General features: G+C 43.5%; 1 protein-coding gene across 6 annotated transcripts in view; it reads right to left on the bottom strand.

Annotated features, from left to right (window-relative positions):
• Nucleotides 1-1457: 1457 nt before the first annotated feature.
• ephb2b (eph receptor B2b) overlaps nucleotides 1458-26925 on the bottom strand; it is a 159941-nt gene continuing 134473 nt past the window's right edge. For 2 of the 6 annotated variants that reach the window (XM_024427129.1, XM_024427131.1), the window contains exons 6-16: nucleotides 17315-17439; nucleotides 15929-16091; nucleotides 14634-14742; nucleotides 14288-14355; nucleotides 12633-12755; nucleotides 12229-12476; nucleotides 6190-6405; nucleotides 5748-5897; nucleotides 4398-4591; nucleotides 3367-3522; nucleotides 1458-2570 (exon numbers count right to left, since the gene is read on the bottom strand). In XM_024427129.1, the coding sequence (XP_024282897.1) occupies nucleotides 2462-2570; nucleotides 3367-3522; nucleotides 4398-4591; nucleotides 5748-5897; nucleotides 6190-6405; nucleotides 12229-12476; nucleotides 12633-12755; nucleotides 14288-14355; nucleotides 14634-14742; nucleotides 15929-16091; nucleotides 17315-17439 (1661 nt within the window). In that variant the 3' untranslated portion in view covers nucleotides 1458-2461. The remainder of the gene's footprint in view (nucleotides 2571-3366; nucleotides 3523-4397; nucleotides 4592-5747; nucleotides 5898-6189; nucleotides 6406-12228; nucleotides 12477-12632; nucleotides 12756-14287; nucleotides 14356-14633; nucleotides 14743-15928; nucleotides 16092-17314; nucleotides 17440-26925) is intronic. The other 4 variants (XM_024427130.1, XM_024427132.1, XM_024427133.1 and 1 more) reach the window with 3 other exon arrangements.

Genomic DNA, 26925 nt, shown 5'->3' with positions numbered 1-26925 from the left:
CTGTGATCAGGCAGTGGACTCCCACTAGGAATGGACATGTCTGACCAGCTGGAGCTCCATGTCTGGCTCCTCAGTCTGTATTGAGTACTGAGCCTGTCTCATTAGGAGCATTGAGTACTGAGCCTGCCCATTAGGAGCTCTGCAGTAGTGATGTAAACTCCATGTTTTACCATCTCTGGGGAATCCATGGATTTTAACTAGAACAGACCCATCAGGCTCCCTAACCCCTCAAACAACACATCGGCCACATCAACAAAGCCGATGATAGACAGCTCTCCGTTCACCAGGCAGTTTTTCACAGAAGCCATACAGTAAATGCAATACGTATCTATAAAATGAAAGTAGATGTCTCAAGGACTCCAGTTATCTACAATTTGTGAGCACCAACATAATAATGATTTCCTAAAATTCCAAAAGAGCATGGAAGATCCAGATAGTCATCCATTGTCCAGTATGATCTGCGTTCACATACCCTGCCAAGAGATGACTTGGAAAAGCTGTCAATCATCCACGATGTACAATAATAACAATACAAATATGCGTAAAATAATCCACTATCCCATGCTAATGTTACTGCCCTGTTGTGAAAAGATTTGTCTGTGACAGTACCAATGTTAGGGTGTTAAAACCCGAACACTTCAATATAAAATTATTTTAAAAGGAAAACAATTTGGAAGAAAAAAGCTAAATATAATGTAAGCGCATTATATTTTGTAAAGTGTAACAAATCAAAGCTCTGTGAAATCAATCATTAACTCAGCATGCTATCAAACACTACCCCCTCAGCTTTGGGAGCCGTTGCTTTGTACCACCGAGCACATTTAGCAACAGGCACGCATACACACACACACATATACACCCATGCACCAGACACGCACGCAGACACAAACACACATATGCACCAGACACGCACGCAGACACACACACACATATACACCCATGCACCAGACACGCACGCATACACACACACACATATACACCCATGCACCAGACACGCACACATACACACACACACACACATATACACCCATGCACCAGACACGCACGCAGACACAAACACACATATGCACCAGACACGCACGCATACACACACACACACACACACATATACACCCATGCACCAGTCACGCACGCAGACACACACAACCAAACACACAGTGAAGCTGAAAACACAGGGAAACCTCAAGACAATGTGAGGACCAAAACATATGTGCACTCCTTGCACTCCTTCTACGTAAACACTATACATCCATGGAGGAAGTACTGTATGTTTGCTGCTTATTACACTGATTCTTCAAAGTCCACAACTAACATTTTGCCCCAAAAAATCTAATAATAATAACAACAAATAAAAACCTCCCTATAGTCACCCTAAGAAAAATGTAAATCCATCACTTCCAGGTATTAGTAACTATGTCCGGCTCATAGTGATCACATCACAGTCCCAATGTCATGTGCATCCGATGTGTACAGGATCTTGACGTCATCATGACATCGTCATGACATCATCTGAGGTACACAGGGACGATGTTCCATTTGGCAGGTTATGTTAATATTGAAAAAATATAAATTTTCCCATGGTGAGAGGAAGCATGGTGAGAGAGAATCTTCATCACAATACTCACACAGAAAAGGAAATTACTTGATATGAGAAAATGTATTTTTGTTTACATTTCTTTACTTTTGAATTGGTAGATAACTGAATGTCTTTAATTTGTTCATGTCAGTAGTTTCTGCCAGGTCCATTTCATGGTGCTCACACTTATATTACGTCCCAAATCAAAAACAGGGGAATAGATCAAGTTCCTCAGTCTCTTCTGCTGTTTGCCTTCAGGGAGGCAGCAAATATTTATGTTGCATTTCTGTTTCTGAAGTCAGTTCACCTAGTTTACAAAGAATATATCCGATTAATTTTGAGAGTGTTGGTCTTAAATCACCCAGTTTTCAATGTCTTCTTGTCTATGGCCCTTTTTAAAGGGTAGCCTTTCTAGTCATTTCACCTAGCTTACAATTGTATACCATCTATAGACTCCTAGAGTTCTTAACTTTTTTCTTTACAAAATTCTTTACAAAATTCTTAAAACAAACGTAAAAGTTCAACGTAAATAAAATAAAAAACATGGGTGGAAGATGGTAGTAGAAATGTGTCTCTGGTCAGTAACCTCTCATGATCCTGGTTCCAAGATGGACGGTTGTGAGCCACGTTGATTGACGTCTGGTCATTTAGACATGCTGGCCACAACCTTCCAAAGCTGATCCCGAAGGTTGCGGGGACTTTGGATGAGGGCATAGAGGAGGACAGGAGAGGGATTGGAAGGGGGGACCAGGGATGGACGGTAGTCTGGTAGGAAACCCAGGTTCACGGTCAAGCAAAAACATATCCACTCCATCCGTGCACCCAGGGTCCTGCATCCCAATCCCCTCTCCTCTGCTCTGCTCTCCTCCGTTCCACTCTGGATGGTCAAACTTCCACAGACTGGATCTGGTTCATGGAGGCACGCATCATCTGCACACTGTTCAGGATCTTCTTCTGGTGGCCTGCTAACGTTACACCCACACTCAGGATGTCACTGTGGCAGGAGACACAACCACAGGAGTCAGGAGAAAGCCATCACAGAAGACACAACAGGTTTTATGGAACAAGTCACATGGCATAAGCCAAGGTAAACTCAACAAGTTAGATCAAGGTTAAATTCTGGGCCCCAGTCTGCCAAATTCCGAATTCTGTCCAGGCATGACCGCTTACAGTACTAACTCTGATGGTTGAACAACTTCTTCCATTCAGGAAACAACGGAACACCTTTGTTTCCTAACCTTAACCCTATGGACTGATGTGTCTTATTGGTTTAAGTATTGTAACCAGAGATGTGGTTGGACATTTAAAAAAACAGACTTACGTGGCTCAGATTTCCAATGTGACTTTAGGAGGATATTAAGAGATATAGATAGGAGACAATAAGCAGAGTAATGTGTACCTTATTTACTAAACAGACCTTGAATAGTCTCTATCTGCTAATAGATGTTGTCTATGTCTTTATTAAGTCTACTGAGGCAGGAATGTATTCCTAAACATCACTATGCCTGTTCATTCTCCTATATCTATTATGTAATTTAACTGTTGTATAAGAAACCTGGCAGCCACATGGCCAGAGTCTGTACTCTGTTCTAGCTCAGAGCAGTTGTACTGCACCGTTATTATCTCTTAATGACATACAGTGAGAGACAGATTTATGATGAGCCAGGGGCTGAGCCTGGCAGTCACCCAGACTTTAAGGTATGAGACTGTCCAGGAACAGCCCACCTGCCTCGCTTCAACCTCATCCTTATCATCCTTATTAGAAACACAGGTCTGGGATCGGCACTTACTCCATAGTCATCTGGGAAACCACATCAAAGCTGGTGAAGTCAGCGTTGGCAAAGTTGTCTTTGTACTGGCCCATCTTGATGGCATCCAGCCACTCGTCCACCGTGCTGAAGCTGGAGAAGTCTGGAACACTGCGGTCCAGGAGAGGAAGATGGACACTGGGGAACATACATATACTAAGAGTCAAACACAGCTCTAGAGACACTGTCATAACTCTCTCACCTCTGTGATGGCAATCAGTACGTTTGGAACAGACACAAGAGTGGAGAGCCTACACTAGATTAGTTTTAAGGACAAAACAAAGTAGCCTTGGCGTCATCTACTGGAAGCCATTTTCAGAGTTGATTTCTTATAAAATGTTCTTTCCAAATAGAGTGACAGGCTTAGAAGAGCCAGCCCTCTGGGCACAGAAGTCAATTTAACGTTTATTCCACGTTGGTGCAATTTCATTGAAATGATGTGGAAAGAACATTGATTCAACCAGTGTGTGCCCAGTGGGAGTATCCACACAGTTTCAGTGGAACATCTAAGTCTCTATTCTACACACCATCAAAAATGAAAATATAGCATAGGATATATGGATTTCAGTATATTTTAGCATCCATAGGAATCTGACACCCAGGGAAAATGTACTTGAAAATGTTTTGTTTTTTTAATTGTGCAACTGCTTCAAATCATAATTTGCCTAAAGCATTCATGGAAATGACTTGATCTATGAAACCAACTGATTTTATTTACATAACCACACGGCGCCAAAAGAAACAGGAGACAGCGTTTGGTTGAAATAAATTGTACCATGAATATCAAAAGTGTAACCAAAAATGTAATTGTTTTTCCATCTTTGAAGTCAATTGCACTACATCCTCCTGGAAATATGAAAGTAGTATTTGAGCCCAATCCTGGATATTGTGATGACTGGCCAGGAGAGACAGAGGAACACTTTCACTCAAACACACTAATAGACAGACAGACAGATAAACCCACAGATAAACTGACAGAGATCTAAGGAGAGCGTGCTAAGTGTTCCACTCACCCTGATGACAGAGGGGTCATGGCCTTCAGACTGTTGGGGTTGCGGATCATCTTGTCCAGGTTGTTGACAATCTGGCTGAACTTCGGCCGGTTGTTACGGTCCTTCTGCCAGCAGTCCAGCATGAGCTGGTGCAGGGCACTAGGGCAGTCCATGGGAGGGGGCAGCCGGTAGTCCTGCTCTATGGCATTGATCACCTGCAGGGGGAGATACAGATCTCTAAGGGTTGCTATGAGGCTCTACGAGGAGGAGGAGGAGGGGGAGAGAGACGACAATCCCATAGTAGAGCATCCTCTCACAATTCTCGGTGTTATACAAGTCAAAACTGCAGCACACATACCCACACACATACCTAATCCTGCACACATTATTGCATTAACACTAAGTAGGAAATGACCACCATTACAATTAAGACATTGTTTTGTCTTGGCTGCATACTTACTGTACCAGTTAAGTGTCACACTAAAGTATCAGTCTAATACCAATGGCTCCTCACATCCGTGCAGTCTGTGGCAGCAGTGACTTCTTCTCAGTCAGTCTGGCATCAAGAGCCTTTAGAAATTATGTACAGTAATGTTCCTGCCATACAAATATCTAAGTGAGAGCCTGGTCCCAGATCCATTTGTTCTGTTTTGCTAACTCTATGGTCATTGTCATACCAAAAAGGTCTAATTTGAGACTAAGAGTGGCTGTGGTGATGTTGGTGGTGGGCGAGAGATCAGGGAGTTGATGCTAAGAGTGGGGAACGACCAGCTCAGAGGAGGGTTCTGATGAGGACCCACGATCCTCTGCTCATTATCACTGACATTATGGAGCTTCATTCAGACCCAGATTAATCTCATTCAGAGGCCTCCCTCCCAACCAAGATGCTGATGGAGTAGAAACACTATCTGAAGCCGCTAATAAGATAACCGTTGAGCTCCTCAGTCCCTCTTAGGGCATTAGCGTTCACACTTTCAATTTGAAACTATTTTCATTATCTCTCTACCCATAATTTGCTCTCTTCTCCATCACCCAGAGGGAGCCTGGAAACAGAGGCTCCAGTCAAGAGCAGGAATAGTCTGCGGAGCGTTGCCTTGCATTCCAAATCATCTTATTATCGCTCTGTGGTAACTGGGGGGCTTTCATATTAAACCCAGGTTAGAAAGTTGCTGTTAAGCCAGGGGAAGAAAACCACCATGACAAAATGGATCTCTATGGGGGTTCACAGAGAGGTAATAACATTCAAGAACAATTGTCTGTATATAATCAGCCTTTGTTTGAATAAAATGGGAATATTTGATGCCAGGCTATTTATTTCTAGTATTTCTGCTTGACGAATTATACAAATTATACATAAAGGACTATACATACGTCTTGATTGGTCATGTCCCAGTAAGGTCTCTCTCCATAGGACATGACTTCCCACATGACGATGCCATAGCTCCAGACATCACTGGCGGATGTGAACTTCCTGTATTGGATGGCTTCAGGGGCTGTCCATCGGATAGGGATCTTCCCTCCCTGATAAACACAACACAATGAGGGAGCAATCTTATAGAGGGAACTGAGACGGAAACCTGATCGTCACAGTGTCCTGGCTCTACAGAGAGAGATTACTCACAGTAACAATACTCTCTAATCCCAACTGGGAGATGGATATAGCTAAACTCCTGGGACTGGAAGTGTGTGATATGGAAACCCATAAAAGGGGAGGAGAGGGCATGTGCGTGCGTTGCCCATGTGTGTGAGTGTGCAAGTGTGGATGCACACACGTGTATGTGTGTGGTGTTTGCAGTAAGGTCATGGTACACACCAGGGCGCTGGTGTAGGTGGGGTCTGACGTGTCGTCCTCCAGAAAACGTGACAGGCCGAAGTCAGACACCTTGCAGACCAAGTTGCTGTTGACCAGGATGTTGCGTGCGGCTAGGTCGCGGTGGACGTAGTTCATGTCGGCCAGGTACTTCATGCCAGAGGCGATGCCACGCAACATGCCCACCAGCTGGATCACCGTGAACTGACCATCGTTTTGCTGCAAAAAAAAAGGATGACATTATATTACAATATGATACATTCCCAGGGGCCTCTGTGGGCTATGGTTGAATAGATGTGGCTATAGGATGAGCTGGGCTGGGCTAAGCTTGGTCTGGTTGGCTGCAGCTGTTCTCCTTCCTGGATTGGCCAAGGCATTACCCCATAGGGGAGTGTCTGGATCTGGCCTGCAGCTGTGCCTCCAACTGTGCACACCTGCACCTTCACCACCCACTACGAGGACCAGAGATCCACTAGGGAATATCCGGGAGGATCATGACGAGAGATGAGAGAGCATGAGCGTTGACAGACAGGCCCAGTATCATGGCCCAGGGATGGGGTGGGGACACAGATGGATCACAGACGGACTAGGTCTGGCTGTGTATTCATCTGGGCATGTTCCCGGCCTATGGTTAGCCAGATTCTCTAGCCTGTGTCTCTGTGTCTCTTCCAAACACTTTTCTGCTCATTAGCAAAGAAGGAATTTCTCCTCACGTCCACCAGCTCCTCATGTACCATAGCAATTAAGTGTTATGCATTATTCATGAGGCTGAAATGCCTCCCAACTACACAGCTCCTCCTGATCTCTGCATCCCTGCACTGTGTTTGCATACTGTACTTTAATTGGGAAGTTTCTTCAACCAAAGTCATTTGGATCTGAGCAGATAGAGGTATAATTTATTTATTTTTGATCTTAGGCTAATACATGCTCTGTGCCATTATATGATTCGATCCCAATTCCAGTCAGAATATGTTTTAAATATTTTTTCCCCTCATCAATCTACACACAATACCGTATAATGACAAAGCAAAAACAGGCTTTTAGAAATGTTAGAAAATGTATTTAAAAAAACTATGAAATAGCATATTTACATAATTATTCAGACCCTTTACCCTGGACTGTTGGAGCACCTTTGGCAGCGAGTACAGCCTTGAGTTTTCTTGGGTATGATGCTACACGCATGGCACACCTGTATTTGGGGAGTTTCTCCCATTATTCTCTGCAGATCCTCTCAAGATATGTCAGGTTGGATGGGGAGCGTCGCTGCACAGCTATTTTCAGGTCATTCCAGAGATGTTAGATCGGGTTCCAGTCCGGGCTCTGGCTGGACCACTCAAGGACATTCTGAAGCCACTACTGCATTGGCTGTGTGCTTAGGGTCATTGTCCTGTTGGAAGATGAACCTTCGACCCAGTTTGAGGTCCTGAGCGCTCTGGAGTAGGATTTCATCAAGGATCTCTCTGTACTTGCACCATTCATCTTTCCCTTGATTCTGACTAGTCTCCCAGTCACTGCCGCTGAAAAAAATCCTCACAGCATGACGCTGCAACCACCATGCTTCACTGTAGGGATGGTGCCAGGTTTCCTCCACACGTGATACTTGGCATTCAAGCCAAAGATCTCAATCTTGGTTTCATCAGACCAGAGAATATTGTTTATCATGGTCTGAGAGTCCTTCAGGTGCATTTTGGCAAATTCCAAGCGGGCTGTCATGTGCCTTTTACTGAGGAGTGGATTCCGTCTAGCCGCTCTACTATAAAGGCCTAATTGGTGCTGCAGAGATGGTTGTCAATATGGAAGGTTCTCCCTTCTGCGCAGAGGAACTCTGGAGCTCTGTCAGAGTGACCATTGGGTTCTTGGTCACCTCCCTGACCAAGGCCCTTCTCCCCAGATTGCTCAGTTTGGCCGGGCAGCCAGCCAGCTCTAGGAAGAGTTTTGGTGGTTCCAAACTTCTTCTATTTAAGAATAACGGAGACCACTGTGTTCTTGGGGATCTTCAATGCTGCAGACATTTTTGGTACCCTTTCCCAGATCTGTGCCTCGACACAATCCTGTGTCGGAGCTCTACCGACAATTCCTTCGACCTCATGGCTTGGTTTTTGCTCTGTCATGCACTGTCAACAGTGGGACCTTTTAAAGACAGGTGTGTGCCTTTCCATATCATGTCCAAGCAATTTAATTTACAACAGATGGACTCCAATCAAGTTGTATAAACATCTCAAGGATGATCAGTGGAATCAGGATGCACCTGAGCTCAATTTCGAATCACAGGGAAAAGGGTCTGAATACTTATGTAAATAAGGTATTTATGTTTTTATTTGTAAGACATTTGCAAACATTTGAAAAAAACCTGTTTTCACTTTGTCATTATGGGGTATTTTGTGTAGATTGATGAGGATTTTTATTTAATCAATTTTAGAATAAGTCTGTAACGTAACGAAATGTGGAAAAAGCCAAGGAGTCTGAGTACTTTCCGAATGCATTGTATTTCAGGATGTTGTACATCCATGAATCTGAATTAATTTAGGTAAACATTTCAGTTTGGAAAACATAGCTTGTCTAAAGAAATGTGTCCCTTGGCACAACTTATCCCGGGTATGAGGTAAGATACCCTGTCCTGCGGGGCAAGATAAGCTGCCAAATATATGTACTGAATTAAATACGACTACTACGTTTTTAAAACCAAATACAATTCAACACAATCACAATCGGTATTTTAATAATTTTAAGCATATTTTAACACAGATTTAACACGTAACAAACATTTTGTACTTTTTGAAACACTTTTGACAAAGGCCGGACTCTGTTGTTACCTCTTAACCCAGCAATAATGCCTTGCATTACATCTGGAAAGAAAGCACTTAAAGTTGTTCAACTTGCCATTGGCAAGACCATTGGCTCAACTTACCCCAAGGCAAACATTTTGACTATATTAGCCCACACAGCTACAAGGATGCACTTTCATGCTAGGTTAAGGACCTCATATTGAATCTTATAGAGGACCCAACTGATGTACAGTGGTTCCTCCTTTAAAAGTTGCATCATACTGAGGCACACCTTGCGTGCTGCTGCAGCATTCTGTGGCACGTCATTTAATTCTCAGCCATTTCTTCTGTTACTGCAAGTTATTGCTAGTTTGACCACCAGAGGGCTTCTTTGAAAAGCATTTGATAGTCTTCTGTATTGGCATTACCAGAGAATTGAAAACCTTTTTTGTAATAACATAGTATATGTGATTGATTTTTAGAAATCTGGCTTAATTCATTTGACTAATATTATGATGTTTCTATTCAGAGAAAAACAAAAAACAAAACCCTCCATTAGGATGGATTGGAAAACATGGCGATATACAACGTGACGGTCGGGAGTATGCGGGAGTATGGAGGATTCTAAATTGTTTGCCTTCATTAGACAACTTTGTACCAATACCGTAAATCAGTGATATTTATTCCCATAGTAATTCATTTTGGATCCACAACTAAATCATCATCTGCATTTTGAAAGAGTATTTTTTTATCATTTATTTTATTAACGAAATGCATATTAGTTTATTAGGCTACTGTGCAGTCTACAATACAATACTGTAGAAAACCTGGGAAAGTGCCTAATTCCTTTAATAAGGGAAAGCAGGCCTTGTCTGTACTACAGAATGCAGGGCACGAGGGAGACCGGTGTTATTTCATAGTTGTGACTTCTTCACTATTATTCTACAATGTAGAAAATAGTACAAATAAAAAACTTAAAAGTATCTACTTTGGTTTAGATACAAGCATCATGAAACCTCTAGCACAATAAATTAATTTAAAAATCAGTTTTTTGGACCTAACTTGCTTACCACATTTTCCGTGTGATTTTGTCCTTCACATTAAATAATGACCTATTCCTAAATATTTGGACAAATTATTAATTTTGTGTATGGTTTCCTAGAAAGTGGATCAACTTACCCCACTTACCCCTACCATTTTTTTCTGGTCATTAAATGGCCCTCAACTTTTCCTACTTTCTCTGCTTGTTGTCTCCATCCATCTATTAGATGTGATGATCTACTCTCATTTTCTCGCTTTAGCTCCACCTTGGAGATGCATCACAGCAGCGTAAGCTGTACCAGGAGCTGTAGGGGAGCTGATCCTTCAGCTGGCAGCTCCTATCTAAGGTGATCGTCTTAACTGACCCCCTGCTACCTGGCCCTCCTTCACAGAGCGCCACGTTCTAAAGAACTGATGCTGTCAGCAGACGTTGTCATACAGTGAGGAGCCACAGTGATGCTCTGTTGTTTGAAATAAAAATGTGCTGTCAAATATGCTTACCACACAGAGACAGAGACACACAACCCTGTCAAATTCAAGAGTGAGTTGGCATACAGTGTCTCGGAGGTCTGAAGCAGAATGCTAATAAAGTTCATGTTTTGCACCTCCAGCAGTAGATAGAGCAGCAGTCGGCTGACAGGAGGATGGCTGCCTCCTTTTTAATGGAGGATTTTGATGTGTATTTTGATCCACAGAGGAAGAGTTTACATCTCAAGTTTATTATATTCTCTAATAGCTCAGAGTTGATACTCGTCAGTTTGCTCTCTTGCCCTGAGTCACGAAAGCCTTACTCAGTATGATCCTTTTAGAGGTAAACAATGACAACGGGATGAGGAGTGACGAACGTAGGGCTATAACAGAGGTGGTGGAGGGGGACGTTATCCACATAGACTGGCTAGCAGCAACATCAGACATATCTAAACATCAACATAGTGATTTATATCAAACAGTAGAAATAGTTGGCTCTTGTTAAATAGATATGTTTTTCTATATTTTATAATTATGCTGTTTTCACTCACAATTGATTTAAAGTGAAGTAAAACTAATGGGGGGAAAAAATCCTTTATATTTGTGAAGATTTCCATAAATCACTAGCTCTTTTCCACTCAGTTTTTTACTCCTTACTTCAAACCCCCGATGAGTCCAATAAGAGATGAAAGCTTTTGGGCACCCAGTCATATCAGGAAAAACATGCTCCCATTCAGCTGACATGCTACAGACAGAAGCCACAGGACTGGCTGACAGCTGACAGCAGCCTCTCATCTACAAGCCAACTTCATTCTTTGAGAGCTGACATGTTTTCTTCTTAACTCTCGCTAATAACTTGAAACCCTCCCAAGGTGAGGTTAGCTATCTGGAACTTATTTTCTGAGATATGCCTTCTATGAGTTCTGTATTTCATAAAAGATGTTTGACTAAATGTTAAGATGCTGAATAACATGTTAACAGAGGCATTTCGTGACATAGGTAGAAAGCCCTATAAGTTTAAGATCCTTTTCCTTTTCTGTGACTCAAACAGGAGGACTGAATGTGGGTTAGTATGATAAATAAAAAATAAGAGCATGACTAACTTCACTGAAATGCTAGCCTCACTCACCAGCAGCTGGAGAGCTACTGTACTTAGACTCTATTTTACTGTAGTCAAACATGGGGATCAAGGGGAAATACTGTATAACAGCCAGCGCTAGAGGCAGTGTAATATAAATCAATAATTGGACCAGACAGACACTCAGAGAACATTAATACTGCAGCTTGATTGGGTAGAAAATGCTCACTCTAAGGACACGCTCCAAGGCTCACTGATGGACACTATGCTAAGTAAAGAGGAGTTCCACATGATAAATGTTCTGCATGTTAATGTTCACTTGAAACTAGATGGGTTAGCATTAGGATGTGTATTTAGCAGTCATTTCCCAGTGTGTGTGTGTGTGTGTGTGTGTGTGTGTGTGTGTGTGTGTGTGTGTGTGTGTGTGTGTGTGAATGTGTGTGTGTGTGTGTGTGTGTGTGTGTGTGTGTGTGTGTGTGTGTGTGTGTGTGTGTGTGTGTGTGTGTGTGTGTGTGTGTGTGTGTGTGTGTGTGTGTGTGTGTGTGTGTGTGTGTGTGTGTGTGTGTGTGTGTGTGTGTGTGTGTGCGCATGCATCCGTGTGTCTGCATGTCTTTGTCTACCTGTCTATCTGCATAGCCATTAGTGTTAATATTTGACTCAGTGGGACAAAGACAAACAGTATTAACTCACTCTGAGGAAGGAGTCCAGTGATCCGTTCTCCATGAACTCAGTGATGATCATGACGGGGGCACTCTTGGTGACCACACCCTCCAGGTGGATCACATTCGGGTGGTCAAACTGACCCATGATGGACGCTTCAGACAGGAAGTCCCGTCTCTGCTTCTCTGTGTAGCCCGACTTCAGCGTCTTGATGGCCACAAACATCTCCCTCTTGCCTGGGAGCCTCAGGTTCCCACTGCACACCTCCCCGAACTCTCCTACAAGACATAACAGAGAGACAGTTAATGACAGGAGATGTCTGACAGAGGGTACAAACATTCACATTATGAGCCAAAATGTAGTCCCTAATTCATTGGAATACAGACAACATTGAAAATATTTAGTTGTAAAAAATTACTGGCCTTTCTCTTTACCTGCGCCAATGACTTGCTCAATCTTTACAAAAGAGATGTCAATCTCCTTAGCAAACTCCCTCACAGCCTCGTTGGGGTCCTCATATGTAAACGGATCGATATATATCTTCATTCCTGGAGTCACTTGGAAAAAGAAGAAGCCGATATAATTTTGTATTCTGACATACACACACAAACTCTGCAACCGTGTCTGTATTTAACATTCAGAGTGTGCGTAATGCAGTATGTTATTATGAGAGAGTCAGAGAGGTTAGTGTTAGTGCAAGGTAGGAACGGTAGGTTTGGCTGGGGGTATCAGGACTATAATAATCAATGGGCAATGACATGGTATTCCCAGTGAGTTATTGGCAGTGATAAGGCAGGTTAATGTATGTATAAGTGCCACAGTGTCATAGCAGACCATTAACACCCAGGAGAGGCAGCCAGTCACTATACCAGTATTTCTCTCTGCTCCAGAAAATAAATTGGCTTTCTTAAGCTCTGATGCCAGGTAAATTGGCTTAAGGTGGACCTTAAGTGTTCAGTGACTTAAGTGTCCCAGGTTTCAATTCTGATTATTCTTGCTCTTACTTTCACATCTGGCCTGAGGTTTTTTAGTACAGTCATGAAACCTGCATAGCGGACTCAACTGAAGAAGTGTTCAAGAACAGATGGAGAGCCCCTTGAAAGTTCCCAGTCAGAACCCTCCTATCTCTTCCCAAATTATAGAGCGATCCAAAGACCACCCACAAGAGCATGGCAGAGACCACCTGACACAAGGGAGGACAGCCAGGAAATCTATGACCATAAGTGTGGCGATGAAGACACACACAGGGGAGTGGAACGGTATTATTAGCTGTGAAATGCCCTCAGCCTCTCTGGCAATAATCCCCACTGAATTACATCCTGGAAGAAACAAGTTCTGTAAATACAGCATTTGCTGCAATCTGATTTTATTGATTACACATGGGAAAGCTGTCTATATTGATAAGCCTGGAAAGCAGAAGAGCTAAATAGAAAAATGTATAAATAAATAAAACTGAAATAAGCTCAGGGAGGAAATATATCAGACCCTTTCTTTTTTAGCTGACTGACGGAGGGAAAATGATAAGCCATAAGCTCCCAGAGAGAGCCAAACTAGTTTCAATTGCAGCTCCTGAGCTCCAACTTGAAGATTCATTTCTGTTTCATGGAACTCTGGGCCAACATGGAAAACAAAATAATGAATAAAGGCCATTTCTTCACAATCTCCTTAGAATTGTTCAGCAATGGCAAAAGGTGTGCGTGGTATTAGCATGTTAATGGACTTAACAAGCTATGAGAAGACTAAATGCTAATTCCAAAACAATGGAATTAGTTGACTATGAAATGAGACCATAGAGCCAATACACACTTGTACACAAGCTATGTTGGGATAAATCCTAGCATGAAGACGGTTGAAGAAAACGAGAGACAAGATTACCAATGGAGAGGTGAGAAGAAGCACAGGGTTGGGAGGTAGCCAAGGACACTACAGTGCCAGGTGGTAGCCATGGAGACAGCAGCAGAGGGTTGAACGTTAGCCATGTAGACGACTGTGTGAGCCGGTAGCCATGGAGACAGGTGTGTGTGTGTTAGCAAGAGTGTGGGGGAGGTGCAAACAGTCACAGAGTGAGAGCGAGGATTGGGTTACTCACTGTGGCCGCTGGTGTAGTGCTGCAGCTTGTCTGTGTACTCTGAGTCTGCTCGGTCAAAGCCACGCCTCCTGGGAGAAAGACAAAGAGCTATAGCGCTGGCCCAGAGAGGGGGTGTGGTCTATGCACCAGGCCTACCCGCTCCACAGCTAGCTAATGACCACTAAACACAACCAGCCTATAAACTATAAACCCCCACCTTAACAAGCTACAGCACCCATTAAAGTACAATAACGAAGTAGGGGAGAAACAAAAAACACTAAAGCGAATGTGTTTAATCTGGCTGGCTTGTTTGACTGTTTTGTGATATGCAGCATTGGTTGGCTGGACTGATGCATGAATGACTCACCGGTTGCAGACGATGACAATGACAACCACTGCGATGAGGAAGACCAGACCTGCAGCTGCAGAGCCGATGATAAGAGGCAGTTTCTCCTGAATGCTGGTGTTGTACTCCTCTGTGATTAGACAAACACACCATCACACACTGAAACATATGGGTCGGTTTCTGAGCATATGCATATGGAGCAAACAGTGGGTGACAGACAGACAGACAGACAGACAGACAGACAGACAGACAGACAGACAGACAGACAGACAGACAGACAGACAGACAGACAGACAGACAGACAGACAGACAGACAGACAGACAGACAGACAGACAGACAGACAGACAGATAGACAGACAGACAGACAGACAGACAGACAGACAGACAGACAGACAGACAGACAGACAGACAGACAGACAGACAGACGGTTGGAGAGACCAATGGGCATCTTGGTTGGCAGCACAAGACCTCTCTCCAAAGCCCACTGTGCAGGCTCAAATGCCAGCGATATGGCCACCCGCTCGTCTGGAACTGAGAGAGCGTGTTTGGGGGAGACCCAGCTCCCTTCCCTCCAGAGCGTTGCCAAACACAGGGAATCCAGCATGGCAGTAGGCACATAATCTCACAACACCACCTCAGGTCCTGACTGCTCTGTCTGGGGTGGAGACTGGGGAGGGCTGTGTCATGGGTTGTGTCACAGGGTGGTACTGTATGCATCAAACTGTAATGCTGGGTTCTCTTTTGTCTGGCAGCGTGCTGGCTGCTTGCCGTGGAGGAGAAGAGAGCAAAGGAGAGATCAGGCTAATGATGGCCCTCGGCACTGCAGGTAATGAGATGTTTAGAGAACACCCAGGTCGCTGTGCTAACATCAGATGAGCTGCTTAGGAGCCAGGGGAGAAGCTAATCTGCCAAGCACTGTCCTTCTATACAGATTAGACACTTTAACCTGATGTATGGTTTACATTAGGCCACGTTTAATCAAGTACAGTAAACTACAAAAATATCTACATTCATGCATTACCTATCTTATTCAATGCCACAAAATAACTTCCCTGTGAGTTCTGCTGAGAAGATAATGAATGAAATCCACATAAATAAAACAATGGGTGTACTCATTGTTGGAGAGTTGTCTTGTAGACATCTCAAACCATCAAAACATCTCAAACCATTTCCCCATCAACATCTTTGTGTCTGTTGGGTCATTAGGTCTATGGTTTAATGGTCCAGGTTGGGTTGATGAGCATGCATGGGATGTGATAACTCTGCATCTCTCTATGCTCTATCTGAGCTGAGGGAATGTTAGCTGCACCCTCACCCTCAGTCATGGTTTGGAAGTAGAGCTTGCCGCTGTAGCGGCCAAATCCGGCCACGGTCCTGGCGCGAACCAGGAACACATAGATCGCGCCTGGTTTGAGACCGCGGATGACCACTGTGTTGGTCTGGCTCTTTATGATGGTTGAGTTGTACTCTGTCTGGTCCTGAGAGAGTAGGAAAGAAAGAGGGAGGAAGACAAATCAGTGCCATCCACAGAACAATTACCATACGCATGCATTAATCTCACGTGGCGGCAGGGTAGCCTAGTGGTTAGAGTGTTGGACTAGTAACCGTTGCAAGTTCAAACCCCTGAGCTGACAAGGTACAAATCTGTCGTTCTGCCCCTGAACAGGCAGTTAACCCACTGTTCCTAGGCCGTCATTGGAAATAAGAATTTGTTCTTAACTGACTTGCCTAATTAAATAAAGAATAATTTAGTGCCTTAGAAAAATAGGCTGATGAGCAAAATAACTAAGAGACTCAAATTTTTCTAACGCTGATGTATCTATTTGATCAAGCAGAATGAACAGAGAATGAAAAGCAACAGCCGGAGGCAGAAAGGATGGCAGTTTCAGGTCAGCTAGAATTAGTTTGTTTGAGCTGTGAGTTCTGACGATCAGTGCAACTTTTCATTGCCACACCGGTTCATTCTATCCACAAAGCTGACAGGTCTGTCTGGAAGAGGAGACTAAAACTGTGCCGGCTGCTGCCTTAGACCAATCACTCAGCAGCATGATTACAGTTGTGAGTTCTAAGCCACGGCAGGGGCCGGAACAATTGTTTTGACAGCTCTCCTCAGCAGTGTCTGAGAAAATAATTAGACTAAAAAGTGGAGCAGCATGGTGCGCAGTCACAGAGGAGTCCTCTTTGAACGTTGTGTGTGTGTGTTCTGGTCTGCTTGTATCTAAGTGTGTGAGCATGTGTTTGCGTGTGGTAGTATTTGTGACCGACCGACCGCCTTGACGGACAGACTCCTGTCTGTCAAATTTATTGTGAGAAAGTATGCTGTCTGTTGAATAATATTTTTATGGCAGTCAACGCTCCATTGTTTCAACCGCAAATCTCTCTGGAGGGCTGAGAGCGGTTTCCTTTCCCATTGACTGACCGTGATTATAATTGGAAGGGATCAAGCAGAAGTTGTACGCGGGATTCAGAAGCTATGTCTGCCTGCCTCAGTGAACACACTGTACACCAACAGGCAAAGATGTTCTGAATTTCAATTTGATAAAAAAAATGAGAGCTCGTTTTGCAGTCAGTGGATACCTTATTTTGGCCCTGCTGAGCTGAAGGAAGGGCAGACTCAATTATCTCTCCATGTGTGTCTGTGTACATGGAGCTGAGATAGAGCAGACTGTTTGTTAATGGGCAGTGTGCAGTGGGTACCTACCTTCTCATAGTACTGCAGTTCATAGTCCAGAATGACTCCATTGGGCTGGTCTGGTTGAGACCAGGACAGAGTGATGCTGTCCACGGTACGACTGATCTGGTGCATGATGGACACTGTCGACGGAGCTGCAGAGAGAGTAACAGATAGAACAGGAGAGATATACAGACACAGAGGGAAAGAAGGAAAGTACATAACAAAGAAAATGTAGCATCACAACATTCGGTCACAACGATTAGCTCTGAATCATAGATCTGAATCATATAATTAGTTCAGAATTATAGATCTAAATCATATAATTAGTTCAGAAACATACATCTGAATCCTAAAATCTCATCAAACAGATATCAAACAGATGCCTACTTCACTGAACTATGTAACGCCATAGTAATAGTGATATGTGGATAGTTGGTCTCATCGTTACCAGACATGCACTGCATGTAGACAGGTCACAACACACATCATCTGAGGGGACTTTCCAGCACTGACTCAGTACTATTTCCATGATTAATCCGTGCTTCCCACACTGTCAGGGTGTGAGCGCAGTGTCTGTCCGTCTGGCTGGCTAGCAATCATTCCCCTGGCCGCATCCTCCTAGCAAGACAAATTGCGGAGCAAGCCCATTTTGCAAGGCACATAAAACCAGAGAAAATCACCATAACCACAAGTATGCAATACACAATCGTCATTTAGTTTTTTTCAGCCTTCTATTTGTGTAATTGCAGTCTATGTTTACGCATATTTCTTGTGGATGACAACTTAATACACAATAGTAAATGGTTTGAAAGTGCAAGGACAAGAGTCATGGTCATGGTGGAAAGATATAGAGAATTATAGCATTTATTTTAATCACATAATATGTGGTAATCACTGTGTAGGAATAAGCCAGATCCTTTCAGCAGTAGTTGAGCCGTAAAGGACTGTTGAGTGGGTAGGGTTGTTGGCTGCCTTTATTCTAACAAAACCAAAGGACAAAACTTGCAACTTTCTTTTTGGTAAGGCTGAAGGGTCAGGGAAGGGCATGCGATCCACACGCCCTCATACAGCCATTAACATTAGTGCAGGGTGCCGTGGATCACAGTGAAGATAATGCAGAAGGTTAAAGCTCTGTCTGGGGCTGGGAGGGCAGAATTTATGGGTCCTGGGCCTCAGCTGCACACACGGCCCTCAGCCAGCAACACAGTGGCTCCCCAGAGCCCCAGCCATAAAGACAGAGGCCACCCCAGCAGCACGCGCTCTCCATGGAAAAACCACTGACTGGAAAACCCTCCCATCCTCCCTCGCTCGGCCCCACCCGCCATTATCTCGGAATCTAGGGGAGTGTGTGTAGTTAATATCTCATATATAAATCTCAGTGTTCATTTATTTTGTTGTAGTTCATGTAACAAAATGCTGCTAATTGCTGATGCTATCCACCACGCCATAAAAGCGCATTTCAGATGGGTTTTGGATTAAAATGCACATGTTCAGTACTGTAGTGTAAAGCCCATAACAAATCCCAGTGACCAGTGTGCTGTCAGACATGATGATGGAGAGGGCATTTTATGGCCTATTCGTTCTCACCAATGTGTCAGCCTTGCTTCACATGCCCTCTGACCCCAACAGAAGCCTCCATACTAGGACACTAATCATGAGATACTGTCTAAACAGGGATGTCCCCATATGCCAGCGGCCTTAAACATAAAGCGTGTACAGATAATTAATAGGCAGCCTGTAGTTTCATCTCCTGCAGCACTTGCACAAAGATAGCCTGCGATTCTTCCATGAGCATACATCATCCCCTTCAGAGAGACCCAAATGAGACGAATACTCACAGGCATCTCTTCAATCTCACTGTCCATTGACTTTGTTTGCAGTCACAAGACAGCTTAATAAGACAAATAGTCACTATACCGGGAACTACCAGGAATATTACAGATGTACATATATTCAGGACTGCATGCCACTTGCTTTTTTGTCCATTGCATTTCCAGTAGACAAGCAGTGTAGCCATCTCTGGCAACCTAATCCCAGGCATGGCAAACAGACAGAGTATGTCTTCATGTGTACAGAGGATGGGCACATGTCAACTTAAAATCTGTCCAAGAAGGACATTGTGGTCTTCCAGACTTGCAGCATGACAGACGAAATATCTGTATTTCACCAAACATAACTACCGATGAAGAACCAAACACGACAACAGAGACTAAAGAAGACCCTACTGTTTCTGGTGATATGGGGAAAATGTGTGTGGCGTGTGGACTGTACTGAAATAATGGTATAATTTTCCACTTGATACGCCAAAGCAGAGAGAGGGCTAACAGCAGAGTCTCTACCATGAGGAGGGTGATAATCACCAGCTAGTAAAATATATAGTAAAATAGTCATGGTGGAGCATTCCAAATAATTGCTGCTTACAACAGTACAGCGATGAGGACTATTTTTCTAGAATCCTAGGTGTTTAACTTTTTCCTGGCAAGCATTGTGAGCTGACACACTAGAACGATCATCCAGCACAAAAGAGGGCTCAGAGGGAGCGTGAATCTGTGAACAAACTCATCAGGAACGGATGTTTGCATTATTTTATCTCAACTACATCCAGGCCCAGAGTTTCTGAATAACATCCCAACATTGTAGAAGGTAAACCAACAATACTGTGTTATCTGTAGATGGGAGGGTTGTGGAGGGTTTAGAAGAGAGGGTTTACATGAGAGACCCTAAGGTGACACATGCTGAACGCAAAGTTTGGTTTATATACTTTTTTTGGATCCCGTGATGCGGTTAGCCTCAGTTGCAGTGACCACTACTATCTGTCCAGACCAAAAACTCTGAAGTTGTTTGGCGTAGCTAGCTACTAGATTAGCAGGTAGCTATCAAGCTAGCAGGTTATTCCAATAATAGCTTAAATACATCCAGCAATGCTGTTAGCCCTTGTGGGTGGGAAGTGTCCCAGGCGTGTGGTTGTATTCCCTGCTGCCTGTTGCTGTTTCCCTGCGACCTGAACTGGCTGGAACTGCGTATATATATCTAAGAACATCAGTCGACGCTGTCACCATGCCACCTAAAACTGCAGAGGACAGTGTTTCTCTAGCACAGGTGAAAGATGTGCTAGAGAACCACCCGCCAACCCCTCTTTTACGCTACTGCTACTCTCTGTTTATCATATATGCATAGTCACTAACCATATCTACATGTACATACTACATCAATCAGCCCGACTAATCGGTGCCTGTATGTAGTCTCGCTACTTTTATAGCCTTGCTACTGTTATTTTTCACTGTCTTTTTACTGTTGTTTTTTATTTCTTTACTTACCTATTGTTCACCTAATAAATTTTTTGCACTGTTGGTTAGAGCCTGTAAGTAAGAATTTCACTGTAAGGTCTACACCTGTTGTATTCAGCGCACGTGACAAATAAACTTTGATTTAATTTGATCCCCTGCCATAAAAATTCAATAAAAAGACCAACAACAACATTTTTTTCAATAGCAGGAGAAAAGCTTCAATAGCTTTGTCGAAATATTGGTGGATACAACAAACACAAGAATGGACGATCTGACCAGAAAAGTGCAAAGGGTTGCATTTCTAACCCAGGGAGAGCTTGAAGTGATGAAGCAGGACTGCAGCAAGAAGGACATTAACTGTACGACCACGAGAAACGACATCAGCACTGTCTATAAATCTATGTTAACAATTACAGGGAAACAGGATTATCTAGAAGGACAATCAAGGTGAAATAACATTGTTCTGGATGGAATCCCAGTGTCTCCACATGAGACCTGGGCTGATTCTGAGGAGAAATTGAGGAAAATGATAACTGAAAAGCTGATGATGGATCACAGGGAGATTGAGCTGGTTGAGCGCACCAAGAGGACTGGAAAAAACCTCCAGTCCGGGTGACAGACCCAGGTTGATAGTGGTAATGTTCCTGAGGTTCAAGGACAAGGTGGCTGTTCTGGAGAAAACCTTTTACTGGTTCTAACATTCGACCAATCAGCTTGCTGCCGGCTTTGACCAGATACAATGCAACACTACATGACCAAAACATGTGGACACCGGCTCGTCGAACATCTCATTCCAAAATCATGGGCATTTAATATGGAGTTGTCCCCCCTTTGTTGCTATAACAGCCTCCACTCTTCTGGGAAGGCTTTCCACTAGATGTTGAAACATTGCTGAGGGGACTTCAATTCAGCTACAAGAGCACTAGTGAGATCCGGCACTGATGTTGAGCGATTACGCTTGGCTCGCAGTCGGCGTTCCAATTCATCACAAAGGTGTTTGATTGGGGTGGAGGTCAGGGCTCTGTGCAGGCCAGTCGGGTTCTTGCACACCAATCTCGACAAACCATTTCTGTATGGACATCGCTTTGTGTATGGGGGCATTGTCATGCTGAAAAGGGCCTTCCCAAACTGTTGCACAGAATCGTCTAGAATGTCATTGAATGCTGTAGCGTTAAGATGTCCCTTTACTGGAACTAAGGGGCTTAACCTGAATCATGAAAAACAGCCCCAGAAAATTATTCCTCCTCCACCAAACTTTACCGTTGGTACTATGCATTTGAGCAGGTAGTGTTCTCCTGGCGTCCGCCAAACCCAGAATCGTCCGTCGGACTGCCAGATGGCAAAGCGTGATTCATCACTTCAGAGAACGCGTTTCCACAGCTCCCGAGTCCAATGTCGGCGAGCTTTACACCACTTCAGCCGACGCTGGGTTCAAGGTTCATTGCGCATGGTAATCTTAGGCTTGTGTGCGGCTGCTCGGCCATGGAAACCCATTTCATTAAGTTATTGTGCTGAAGTTGCTTCCAGAGGCAGTTTGGAACTCGGTAGTGAGTGTTGCAACCAAGGACAGACGATTTTTACGTGTTACGCTCTTCAGCACTCGGCGGTCCTGTTCTGTGAGCTTACAGTTGCCTGGGGCAGCTCTAGCAGTACAGAAAGTATAGAAATTAGACAAACTGGCTTGTTGGAAGTCTCTGAGCTCTTCAGGAAGGCCATTCTACTGCCAATGTTTGTCTATGGAGATTGCATGGCTGTGTGTTCTATTTTATACACCTGTCAATAACGGGTGTAGCTGAAATAGCCGAATCCACTCATTTGAAGGGGTGTCCACATACGTTTGTATATATAGTGTTTTTTTTGTTTGGACAAATTAACAACCGACTACTATCATGCTTATAGGAATGGGCACTCAACATGTAGGCCTACTGCACTGACACAAATTACTGATGATTGGCTGAAAGAAATTGATAATAAGAAGATTGTGGGAGCTGTATTTTTAGACTTCAGTGCAGCCTTTGATATTATTGACCATAACATGTCATTGGAAAAATGTATGTGTTATGGCTTTCCATCCTCTGTCATATCATTGGTTGAGAGCTGAGCTATCTATCCAATAGAACACAGATGGTTTCTTTAATGGAAGATTCTCCAATGTAAAACATATAAAGTGTAGTATTCCGGAAGGCAGCTAGCGGTCTTGGCCCTTTACTGGTCTCTATTTTTACTGATGATCTACCAACAGCATTAAAAGCAACAAAGCCTGTGTCCATGTAGGCTGATGACTCAACCACATCTAGCGAAATAACTGCAACCCTGAACAAAGTGTTGCAGTCAGTTTTGGAAAGGGTGGCTAGTAATAAACTAGTCCTGTACCCATCTAAAACTAAAAGCATTGTATTTGGTACAAATATTTCCCTATGATCTCAGTTCTAGACCTCTCAATCTGGTAATGAATGACATGACAGTTAAGCAAGTTAAGGGGACTAAACTTCTTGATGTCACTTTAAGACTGTAAATTGTCATGGTCAAGGCATATTGATGAAATTGTTGTAAAGATGGGAAGAGGTCTGTCGGTGATAAATAGATTCTCAGCATTGTTAGCACCACAGTTGACCAAACAAGTCCTGCAGGCTTTAGTTTTACCTATGTAAATACTGACTATTACCTGGTGATATTGTCAAGTGCTGTCAAGAAGGACCTAGAAAACCTGCAGCTGGCCCAGAACAGTGCAGCACGTCTTGCCCTTCAATGTACACAGAGGTCTTATGTCAGTCTCTCTTGGTTCAAAGTAGACTAGAGACATACAAGAAGCATTGTATTTGTTTATGCCTGGTCTGACAGACATACTTACCCCACCTTACATGCCATCAGTCCACAAATCCAGAATGAAATCAAGGCAACACACAATAGAGCAATGATCACATGGAACTCTCTTCCATCTCAAATGACTCAAGCAAACAGCAAAATTAGCTTTAAAAAAACCTAATAAAACAACACCTCTGCCCTATCTGACCTAAATAACTCTTAAGCACATGGATATGTACTGATGTGTGGGTAACTGTCAGTAATGAGGGTAACTGGGGTGACAGGTAGCCTAGTGGTTAGAGCTTTGGCTAGTATCCGAAAGGTTGCAAGATTGAATCCCCGAGCTGACAAGGTAAAAATCTGTCGTTCTGCCCCTGAACAAGGCAGTTAACCCACTGTTCCTAAGCTGACATTGAAAATATTAATTTGTTCTCAACTGACTTGGCCTAGTTAAATAAAGGTTAAATAATTAAATTAAATAAAACTGTCAGAAATTAGGATCACTTTCAGTATGAACCATTTTGGTTCTATTGTTCTTATTTTAAATGTATGTAGTTCAGTCCTTAAGCTGTTCTTGTTTACTCATGTTCTGTATTATGTCACGTTCTCTGTTTTGTGTGGACCCCAGGGAGAGTAGCTTCAGCAACAGCTAATCCTAATAAAATACTTGTATTATACTAAATACTTTAATTAGTAGTGTATTACTGTAAGTAGTATTGTCAGTGCTGTTTAATGTGAAAGTGTAGTGAGTTCCTGTAAAGCCCTTGGATCTGATAAAAGACAATGAGGCTTCGGGCTCTATTCTAGCATGACGCTCCGGCTGGGGCCCAGTAACAAAATATAAAAGGTTCTATTTTGTGCAACATCCCAATAGATGTTTTACTGTTGCGTTTGAACACCTACTGTAGTAACTTCCATAATCAATCAAAGATGGGCTTTACAGAGTTATTAAATCCATGCCAATGTAATGGGGCATGCTTTTGCAAACATAGAGAATCAATTTCCTCAGGCCACTGATCGATCCCATGTACATCCTCTACCCAGTCTACTCTTTGTTCTATACTCTTCTATTCTGCTACACTCATTTGGTGGGCTTTACCTCCCTCCCTCCCTGTCTTCCCCCATGAATGCTGGTCCCCTTTCAGCTCAGCCTATTGATTCTGTTCCCTTCTGAGCTTGATGGGCATCTTCATTAAGCGAGCTGGTGGACTGAGACCAGGCTGGCCTTTGATGGCTGATAGGCATGCAGGATGGGAGAGGCACAGGAGAGGGCCCCCCTGCCCATCACATCTCACCCTGCTTGGGCCTGGACAGGGCCTGGGTCTGGGTGCAGGACCACGTTGGCCAGCTGGAGCTTCTGCCACCACAGAGACAGAGAAGCAACAGCCATTACAGAGCCATACTCCGAGGGGTGGGAGGCACAGTCATTATAGTAATCACAGTTGCAGTTTGTGGTTTGGAGAGACAATGCCACTTCAAGTGATTTCCCCTTTCTCCCTTTGTTCCCCTTCCCATCTTTAAAACCCTGCACTATTACAATGAAAATCTAGTGAAATGCCAAAGTCTGCTAAAAAAACAAGGTTCGAGAGACAGAACAGTCAACCTTCTATCTTGGTTGTTGAATCTGGGAAAGTGACTTGGATTTAGGACTTCTCTTTGAATATCTGACTTGCCAATATGCAGCATGGTCAATGACCATGTGGCTATGGTTTGATTTGAGGTTCTAGTGCAGGGAGAAATGCTATGATTTGGGGGGTAGCGAGAACAGATCAGCCCTCGTAAATCCCTGTCCCCTTTCACAGTAAAACTCTGTTTCCTCCACGGCACCGTCTCTCCCAATGGGCCAGCCAGCTGCTCCTCCACCATGCAGTCAGGCAGCCTCCTAAACAGGCTGTTGGTGCTGCCTGCACTCTCTCTCCCTCCGACTGCTCTCCGTTTACGAGGCATGCTTCGAGAGCTCTTAAAGGGGAGGCCTGTATTTGCATATACTTTTAGCACGCTGGCAGCCGGCCCTGTTCCCCATCTGCAATGAATTGTGGGTTTTTAAGTCTCCAAAGAGTTTCCAATGCAGTAAAGCTACACAAGCAAGATTTCAGTTCATCAAGCTTTAAACCATCTGCGCTGGAAAAGATTGGGGCCTTAATGCACTCGTACACAAAAATCTAATTTTAAAATAGGCACTCCAGGGGCTTAAGAAGTTTCAGATGCTTACAGGGAGGTTAGATCTAATCTAAGCACACTACGCCACCAAGTAGTTCTGCTCACCCAAGACCTGAAGCAGAGACTGGGAGAGGAGTGAGGGGACAGTGTTAAGGGGCAAGGTGGGAACTCTCTCTGCAGTCACTTGGCAGCTACTGGTAGCAATACAATACATGTACTCTGCTGGGCGTGGGCCTGATTGGTTATTCAGTCTGGTCAATAGTTTTAGCAGTGCGCTATATGTATGGGCATCAAAGCTCTGACTCACAGGCTCTAGCCGAGCCACAGTTAGTTTATTCTGCATTCAGATTTTCTGTATCTGGCTTCTGAACCGGCTTCTTCAGGAGATAGTTGAGTGAAGCAGGGGTCACTAAATCTGAAGGACCGCAAAAAGGTTATACTACTACTTTTATTGTACAAGAATCAGTTCTATGAGTTTGAGTTTCTTTTGTCAAGTGGATAAGACACTTTTGGCCTTAAAAGGGTGTAGGCCTTCAGAAGGGCCTGAGCGGATGCTATAATACAAAACCATTGTCCTGGATAATCTACTGTGTACCGGACATTGAAAGACTGGATACAGAACATTTTCTATAGTTACACTGCACATACATTCACTTTTGTTTCCCACTTATACATTTCTTATCTGCATTTACAGATAAAGATTTACTATATGACACACAATGGCCAGGATTTAAAATAGATGATCTCAGCTTGAACTCAATTTACTTAAAACCTCAGAGTGAAACATGGGAAAGATATGTGCATGTAACTCGTGATCTTAGAGATTCATGCTTTTGACCTCACCTATGTCACACTGAAAGGGAAGACAATATTTGAAAGGACACCAAGGTTGTTGAGGTAAAGTAAGCAGTCCCTCATATTCCAAGAAAAACTATTTTAAAGGTTAAAGTTTAAATTAAACAATAGTGACTTTGTTTTGTTCCCGTGTGAATCATTATGTCAATATTGAATTTTCTACACTTTTCTAGGTAGTCATCACGCTTCTGTAAACAAAATAGATAATTGCTTCAACATTTTTTTTTACAGTGGTGTGTCTGTGTCGACACAGACATGTGCCTCTTTGTGTGTATGTGTGTGTCTGTGAAGTGTGTGTGTGTGTGTGTGTGTGTGTGTGTGTGTGTGTGTGTGTGTGTGTGTGTGTGTGTGTGTGTGTGTGTGTGTGTGTGTGTGTGTGTGTGTGTGTGTGTGTGTGTGTGTGTGTGTGTGTGTGTGAGTCAGTATGTACCCACATACAGTACCATCACTCTGCTGTAAATTTGCTTAGAGCAGACACTTAAATCCTCATCCGTTCCGGCACATAAAAACACTCATTCCTGTTAAATGGCT

The sequence above is a fragment of the Oncorhynchus tshawytscha genome, linkage group LG07 (assembly GCF_018296145.1).
Source record: "Oncorhynchus tshawytscha isolate Ot180627B linkage group LG07, Otsh_v2.0, whole genome shotgun sequence".
Taxonomy (NCBI): domain Eukaryota; kingdom Metazoa; phylum Chordata; class Actinopteri; order Salmoniformes; family Salmonidae; genus Oncorhynchus; species Oncorhynchus tshawytscha.
Note: the sequence above shows the minus strand (reverse complement) of the source record. Positions and strands in the feature narration are given on the sequence as shown.